Below are 9,174 nucleotides of genomic sequence, written 5' to 3' on the forward strand. Positions count from 1 at the left end.
ATCAAAACATGTCCTACCTTTCACATACACTGCACACTGCCCATGGGGGCACCGTGGGCCTAACTTAGGGGTGTCTTACATGTAAAGAAAGGGAATGTCAGTTTACAACTGCGTGCGCAGACACTACAGTCGTCGGCCTGAGGCATATTAACAGTGTTACTCATGTGGGTGACACAACCAGTGCTGCAAGTCCACCAATAGCATTTAGTTTACAGGCCCTGGCACACATTGTGCACTTTATTAGGGACTTACCAGTAAATCAAATATGCCAATCATGGATAACCACACATTGTCACAATTTATATAGAGAGCATATGCACTTTAGCACTGATCAGCGGTGGTGAAGTGCCCAGAATCATACAGACAACAAAACAAGGGTCAGAAAAATAGGAGGTAAAACGTTTGGGTATAAACCTGTCAAAAGTGCCAGGTCTAACAATCAGCATTTCAGATCAAGCAACTTTAAGAAAAAAAATCACCTGTTAATTCATTAGTCTTTTTTTTAGGAATGGTGCCAAAGTTCTTGACGTCACCATGTTTTTCCAGAACATCTTTAATAAGTTCTCCAAATTTTGGAACTTTAACAAGTAAACAAACGCAGGCACCACTGCCAGGGGCAAACATTGGTGAATTCTCACTTCATATAACGAAGCATATCTGCCTGCCGCGGCACAAACACCTTCCCAAGATTGTGCACCTCACACCAGCAGAGAATCTTTGCAGTTGAGGGTTGTGCACAGCAGAGACACTAGCAAAATCCACCATGAAGTCTATGTTGCTGTTCATCGGCTTTGTGATCCTTAATGGAGGTAAGAGTATTTGCTACGGGACTTTGCAAAGTGCACTTCGAAAGGCAACTTAAAACTTCGCACTGTTCCATTTTCTGTACTGAATATTCAAATGTCGTTCAGTCTGTGCATCGCGAGCCCCGATAATCTGTAGTGGATGGAACATCTATTTTTTCCTGTAAATCTCTCAGAAGAAGAAAAAAAAGATCTGATTTCTGAAATAATGCCCTTGAAAAATTCTCTTAGCATTCGCAAATACTGTCACTTTCTGTGATAGCACTGATAACTGTTATTTCAGCCAACAAATTATGTTTACCGTTTTTCGGTGATTAGGCATCATTGAAAACCATTGTCTTTGCATGTTAATGTTGCATGTTTTAATCTTTTTTTACAATTTCGTTTATTTTAAAGCTGCAATCGTAATTTAATAATTTTTTTGTGAAACCATTTTCCTTTTTTACCTTAAAGGACCAGATAACAAAATAGGTCATATGGGCTCATTTTAAATGCATTTGCCGTTTTAGTGTCATTGTTTTGATTTTTATCACATGTTAAAATGGTTCAGCAGTGTTTGAGAAATATCTACTCGTTTCTTTCTTGTAGCTGCTGCTTTAAACTGTCCGATTGGTAACAACTGCCTAGCTGATCCGAAATCATGCAAAGAAGTACCCTGCGCGGATTTATTGGATGAATGCGCCTTCAAAGGTATTGTAACATTTATTTCAACCAGTGCTTAATTTAAAAAAAAAAAAAAAAAAAGCAGAAGAAGGAGACGTGCCAAGGCCCTGGCCAGGAGATCACTACAACTTCCAACACCCATTGCTCCTACCAGCGCTGCTACTGACAATCACTGACCGTCACACCCGTACAAATGTAACAATTCTATTTCAGGTCCCTCAACGTTATAAGAATAGCTTGGGTGTGGGGTACAAGTCATTTTTAATGGATATCAAATTAGTAAAGAACTGTTGCTGCGCTCATGTCTAAATTGGACAGATAGCTCCACCATGTGGCAGACTGTTATAAGTGCCCGTTTTGATAATTAAATGCCGGCACTGAACACCAGAAACTATGGACCAAATTAAGCACTGCATTCAACAATTGACGCAGTTACTCTGCACACAGAGCACGACCGAGTTAACAGCAATCTGTTTACAAAGCGTCAAATACAGGTCAGCATATAGAATCCCCAAAAAATTAAGAAAACCTGGCCTACGACAAAATGCAAAAAAAGGCAACATGAAAATTAGACCATTTCTCATAGCGAATTAAAAAGTACCTTAAGCATTGGCAAAGATAATACATTTGTCTTGTTTAAGTTGATGTCTTGTGTGATATAGAGGTGGATGTGCAGGGGGCGAGTACACGTGGTTTGTGTTATTGTTTTGTATGTTAGTGTTTCCTTGTGATTTTAGGCAGCAGCTTTGAATGTCAAAATAGAGTCAAAGAAATAAAGAAAACAAAGGGTCATACGATATGTACATGAAACAACTAAAATATAAAATTCATAGGATTGCATTTTTACATGCCACTTAAAAAAATATGATATACGAATAAAAATCCCATGTTACATGAAAGTGCGGAAAGTGTCCATTGCTAATAGAGACGTAATTTTAAAAAAAAAAAAAATATCAAATATATATATGTGTATATATTAATATCCGTATGTGGACCTTTAGATGGACCAAGGCTTCTCAAGTAGCCTGACTCCAAGGAAGTTCCCTTTTAACTTTGGAAACGCGCAGTGTTTCTAGCAGACTGATTATGGAGGCCATGTCTAATGACCATCATAACAAGCATTGGCATAGCCAATAGGTTTCGCCTTTGGGACCTTATAAGTGTTTAGCCATGCAACAGTTGATGTTTTTGCACCAAGCATATTGTGCTGGATAACTAAACACTTATAAGGTCCCAAAGGCGAGACTTATTGGCTATGCCGATTCTTATTAACGTTTGTCATTCCGAAATTGATCAGTGTTTTTACCAGTATAATGAAAGACAAGAATATAAGGCCCAATGGAGACACGTTTCAAAATCAGTTTTTAATTACTACCAGGTCTGGGACCTGGACTTATCCATCCAACTTAAAGCCAAGCCTCTATGCTTCGCTCTGTGAAACTGATCATAAATTAAAGCTTGCTAATAATGATGAGTAAACCAAGCCAGTAACTAAGTTCATATTAAATATATGGTCGATATGGATGAACACTGGTGGACATGACCACTACTGTTTTTTAATAACTCTCTTTTTTTGTTCCTCTCGTGATTTATTAATACGTTTCCTCTTTGAGTTATACACTAGGTGAACAATTATTGATATGTCAACAAGGTCGAGTGGCATACCTTCCTGAGAATCAAGGTAAAAGGTTATGTTCTGTCACTTCCTGAGATGTCAGTACGGTTAAAGGATGTGCGATGTCACCTCTGCTACCCCTGGCATTTTGGGGACTTGACTTCAATGTTTCCAGCCACATCATCCCTGGCATACCATAAAAAATTGATGGCATATGTGGGGCATACTTCACAGTCATAAGTGGACCTGTAAGGCAGAATCTTACATGCCCAATTATTAGCACCTAACTAAAAGGACAAGCCAATACTTGAGAATTAAACACGTATTTAATTATAAAAAAATAATGAGCGAAATGTTCAGGATAAAACATGTTTTTTTCTCGAAAACAATGTTGTTGTTTGGTGGAAATAATGTATACTAAATGAAACCTTTTTGTTTCTTAAAAATCTGTGTGTGCTTTTTAGAAACCGACAGGGTGATGAGAAAATGATTGCATTTTCAAGATCGGTTAAGTCTCTACTGTTTGACGGCATGTTCTGAAAAGAGGTTCAAATGTTCTTTCTGAAATGAATATGGGGTTGGCTATGAAACTGTGTGCGCCTAGCAATAGTGAGAGAGCAGACAATGACCTGGAGACTAACCTATGGGTCAGTCTTTAATTGCCGTACATATCGGTGTATCATGGCAGGCAAAGTGCAGGAGGCTCATTTGAGGCATAACTTTGAATAATAACAGAGATTTTAAAAAATCTGAAAATGTATGAGAAACAAATCTATGCAAACCATAAAGCTTTTTCTGGAGGACGTCAAATCCTTATTTAATGGCCTTGAATACGGCGATTTATATGTGGTCAGTATCATCCAAGGAAGGCAGACCTACCCACAAGGTGGTAAATAGGAAGGACCCCGTGTACTCTATCTGGAGTGTCTGGCTATGTCCTGCAGCTATTTTTATGTATAAAAGTGTCAGAAAGCCATAACAAGCTTATTAGTCCATTTCAATGAGGTGACAGATACATTTGAGACACTGCACTACCCATCAGCCAATGTACTTTTAGTTTGCCTCGTGCACAAATATTCGCCAAACTGCATTGTTGCTTTTGTGACAGCAACTAAGTACGCAGCTCATACCTAACCAACCACAAACCGATGGAAGGATAGTCCCTCCTGGGCACTCGTGATACATTGACTTTGTCCAAGACACCCTACCTGTGCACCCCATGCGGTTTTAAATACCTGTTTGGATTCTTCGCTGTCCTGCTCGCTGGCTCCGGAAGGTTGATTTACTGCCTCGCCGGTGTACTGATCGTTACCCATCATTTGTCAGGTGTAGTTTGCTGTGATGTGCCATACAGATATGGATACGGGAGGCTGCAGGGCCTCTTTCAGCACTGACAGCAAATTGCACAGACCACTAAATAGAAAGTTCCAGCTGAGCAGCACTGTCTCTGCAAGTCATAGACATCAAAAGGAGACAGCGGAGCCACGCTTGGAGTACAGCCAGCGGCCATTTTGGAATAGTGTGTTAGCAGCTAGTAAAACTTAAGCCTGCAATTGATAATAATTCAATGCGACTGAATAAAAAAATTTGAGTCAAGCAAAACAGTACGTTGTGTGACATACCGTGTAGGATACAAAAATACATCTTCAAATATAACTATAATTGTCTTTACATTTTGAATATCTAGTCGTTAAATATTTTTAAAACAACACGTTAGAGGGACATAAGGAGATGGTGTATTTCGATCACTTTCTTACTGCTTTAGTAGTATATAGAAAAAACTATTCAAGTTCAACTTGGCTGCTTTCTGGCGAGTAAGAGCGCGCGCGCCTCGCTCTCAAGAGGAGGAGGCAGCAGGGGGAGGGGAGAAAGGAGGGGTCCTGCGCCTGTTTCCCTTGCGGGAGTGAGCAGGAACCATATGTTAATCAAAACCACATGGTTTTAAAGCTCGCTCCCACTAGGGAATCGCCAAACGTGCACGCGTTGCCATTGAAAGCAATGCAACGCGTGCATGTTTTTGCCCGCAAAGCTGTGTCAATTACTAAAGGTCTTTTTCCTATGCAGCTCATGTAGGCTGAGTAGCCGAGACCTAAAAATCAGATGCAGGAAAATGGACGTACAGGAGAACCATAAGCTGAACTCAGCAGGCACTCCTATTGGCTGCTTACCAATGACAGACCTCGATGCCTGATCTCTGGCATGATCTAACTACCACTCAGTCATTTCTTCTCACTCCAAATTGGCAGTGCCTCATGCTTCTTCATGTTAAACTTTTAAGCGAAGAGGTGTCCTTCTATGCAGAACTCGGCTGCACACGATTTGCAAAGTCAGAAATCCAGTGGCTGTTGTTCCAAAAGCTCTGTCTCAATCAAAGCTTTCTTGCAGAAATGAAACATTTCTTTGAACCATCCACCTAAGAGGCTGGCTGTCCCAAAGCAGTCTATCCCAAAAGAGACACAGACCCCTTTTATCAATCACAAAATGTTTATATCTGCCTGATCAAGCCACAGACAACAGATATTTACACAAATAGTTATAGCAACAATTCTGTTTTCCCTCTTGTAGACAGCAATAGTTACTCATGCCAGGCACTACAGACGTACTTGTCAGAAGTGTGGTCTCCTTTATTCCTCATCTTCCAATAATTTCCAGTGACACTTGTAATGCTCCTGTGTGCAATAAATGCCTCGCAGTAATTTTTTAAACCCAGAAAACTGGAAGGTTACATATGACAACTCTCGCTGAATATTTGTTGAGTGTATCTATTTTCATTCCATGAAATTTGAGTTCCATGCCCACTAGTCTCTTACTAGCCGGAGTCACCCCTGACATACCCTCTTTGGAGTCTCTGGAAGACTAGTGGTGATGTACAGCGTCCACCACACAAACTGACCAGTAATTAGGTCTTTCCTTGCTGACGTTGGCGTGAGTAACTATTACTGTCTTCAAGAGGGAAAACAGAATAGTTTCTATAAATATTTGCGTAAATATCTGTTGTCTGTGGCTTGATCAGGCAGATGTTAAAGTTTTATGATTGATAAAAGGGGTCTGTGTCTCTTTTGGGATAGACTGCTTCGGGACAGCCAGCCAGCCCTCAGGTGCCCTCCAGCAATAGTTACTCACGCCAACATCAGGAAGGAAAGAATTGATTTTATGGAATGAAAATAGACACACTCACCAAATATTGAGTGAAAGTTGTCATATGTAACCTTCCAGTTTTCTGGGTTTAAAAAAATTATTGCAAGGCATTTATTCCACACATTACAAGTGTCACTGGAAATGATTTCCCTTTCTTTTCTCCTCCCAGTGACAGAACAGTAAGATACTATTATTACTGGCACCCAGAGGTGCAACTACAGCCACATTTCGTGGGGGGGGGGAGGGGTGCTAAGAAAAAAATTCGGGGGTCTGAATCTTTAAGCAACATGCAGAGTGGAGCTGCAGGAGCTCTTAAAAGGGGTGAAACAACAGCAAGACCTCATTAACGTGCAAATTGTCTTTTAAAGACCTGTGAAGTGCTTGGGTGCGGCTGTGTGTGCGCCGGGTTAGCTGTCTCATCCCGGGCTGCCACACACGACGGGGGGGAGGAGGGAGCTGAAGCCCTTTGAGTCCAATGGGTGTTGCGCGCCTGCTAGCACCTGAGGAAGCAAGAGACATATTATCAAGAAACGGCGTTAAAATTATCGGCGCTTTAGCGGCAGAAAACTGCAGCTAAAGCGGCGATAATGGGCTTGATAATAGGCCCTTGAGAATTCCCATAGAAGACAATGTTCTGGTGTGAACATGGGCTTCTATTGGAATTCTCTGAGGCATATTATCAAGCCCATTATCGCCGCTTTAGCAGCAGTTTTCTGCCGCTAAAGCGCCGATAATTTTAACGCCGTGCTTGATAATATGCCCCCAAGTGCTGCAGTCCCAGTGCGTGCTCAGAGAAGAGGCCTACTTCCTGCTGGCCACCTTCGCGCTGCAGGCCGACCTGGCCAACTTCAAAAGGAACAAGCACTATGGGAAATATTTCGAACCGGAGGCTTACTTCCCCTCTTTTGTAGGTCTCGCTGCACAGATTGTCTGATGATTTCTCCAGCAAGCTTCTTGTTGCCACGTGTCCTTAGCCTTTCCATCTCCTTCTAGTGAAAGCAGAGTGTAATATCATAAACAAAATGAAATGTGCCAGGGCCCTGACCTGATGTTTAAAGAGATGGTTCTCAAGGCGTGAAATAATGTCCTCATATCTTTCACATTCCCCACAATGATATAAGCCACCAGGGGTTTTGAATTGTGATGGATCTCTTGTTATTATAAAATTTCACAGTCTTAAATTCATGCAAATTGCATTGCGCGTGGTCCTTTCGGTCCAGCAGTGTCGTCCACGTGAGAAGCACCCACTATCTTACACACGTCATTAAGGTGCCTCCAACTTCTTTTTCTAAAGGTGCTATCGCCCTCTTTTGTATCATTTTAGAACAAAGCAGGAAATAGACAAGCATTGGCATAGCCAATAGGTCTCGCCTTTGGGACCTTATAAGTGTTTAGCCAAGCAACAGTTGATGTTGTTGCACCAAGGAAATTGTGCTGGATTACTAAACACCTAGAAGGTCCCGAAGGCGAGACCTATTGGCTATGCCAATGCTTGTTAGGCCTTGGTTGTAAGGTGGCAGCGAGGCTAAGCAGCCGCAGCTTGCTAGAGAGTGCTGGTTGGGTCCCTAAATCTGCATAATCCCGTCCCAATTGATGCCTGTGCAATGCCTATGTTTCCTGGCTTCTGCCCCTGGCTGTATCTCTTTCTTCCCTCGAATTAATGCTTTTCTTTTTTTCCACAGGCCCCGTTTTCGACGGATGCCGGAGGGCAAAAGACTGCAGACGTCCCAGTGATGGAACTGGGTGCGCCATCACAGATGTAAGCCTCGTTACACAAACGGCAGCAAGTGCTTTAGACGTGGTGAAAAGTATCGGCCTCTTCTACTTCGCCTCTGCCACACAGAACGTGGCACCGTAGACGGGGCGGCCAGTCCCTGCCCAGCACAGAGAAGTGGAAGATGCAAGCTCCCATGCTGCGTCCCGGGTCTGAATTAATAACATTGAGTGCGCATGCTTTATCCGGGTGCTTTCTCCCTTATTGTTCTTTCAAATAAAGTGCAATGTCTTTGTGCAAGTGAAATTAATCGTCTCGCGCACGCACGTGCAAACAGCTTGTTCCTTAATGTCAACTGTAACAACATTTAATAGCATCATATCAACGGCCAACTAACTGGCCCAATAAAGGTCGTGTATCCCTCCTGTCGCTGTTTATTTGCTTCTGTTTTGGGTTAAAAAGCGGGCAGAATGGCTCTGTCGGCTAACCGCAGCCTCAAAAGTACATCAGCAGCAACGTGTTCGCAACTCTTTTGGCTCAACTTATTTATAATGAGGTGACACTAAGGCAGCTCAAGCTGTCTGCTTTCAAAGACCCATTGTGTACCATACAAAGGAGTGAGCTTTGGGTGGGCACTTGCTCATGATTGTCTCAGTTCGATGCTTACAATAGAATGATTTTCCTCCTGTTTCTTTCGTACAGCTCCTGGAGCACGGCCTCTTTATTATCTTTTCAAATGGCTGATGTACATACTGCCTCTATTGGCATCGCCCAAAAAATAAATTATTTTGTATTCCATAAAACAATGGAGCGTGTGGCTTTTCTCGCTCTCATCTCCATCTGCTCTATCCGTGCTTCCCATCAAAATCCACACCATATGTTGCTCCTCAGCACCCCTTCCTTCTTAATTTTATATGTATATATATAATATATATGTATATATATATTTTCTCACTGAAAAAACACAGGTTTCAGGGAAGTTATAATTGGTTTGACATTTCACTCGTAAAAAATCAGAGAAATTCGGACATTATATTTAGATGAGCTAACTATAACTTGTGCCCCCGCAATGCACTGCTGATGAAGTCACATAATAAATCATTCATGACATGGACATCACTGATGACATCTCAAATGACATCACTGATGACATCACTAATTACATCATCCAGTGACTGTTTCTGTAATGTTTAAATTTATTTTATGTATATATATATATATATATATATATATATATATAT

The 9,174-nt window shown here is 41.6% G+C and overlaps 1 protein-coding gene across 1 annotated transcript; it reads left to right on the plus strand.

Annotated features, from left to right (window-relative positions):
* The first annotated feature begins 653 nt into the window (after positions 1–653).
* LOC146859230 (uncharacterized) lies at positions 654–8,360 on the plus strand. Its single transcript, XM_085646965.1, has 3 exons — positions 654–809; positions 1,392–1,493; positions 7,902–8,360. The coding sequence occupies exons 1-3, from the start codon at positions 764–766 to the stop codon at positions 8,075–8,077; spliced, it is 324 nt and encodes a 107-aa protein (XP_085503091.1). The 5' UTR covers positions 654–763; the 3' UTR covers positions 8,078–8,360.
* The last annotated feature ends 814 nt before the right edge of the window (positions 8,361–9,174 follow it).

Source organism: Triturus cristatus, chromosome 3_2 (assembly GCF_964204655.1).
Source record: "Triturus cristatus chromosome 3_2, aTriCri1.1, whole genome shotgun sequence".
Classification (NCBI taxonomy): Eukaryota; Metazoa; Chordata; class Amphibia; order Caudata; family Salamandridae; genus Triturus; species Triturus cristatus.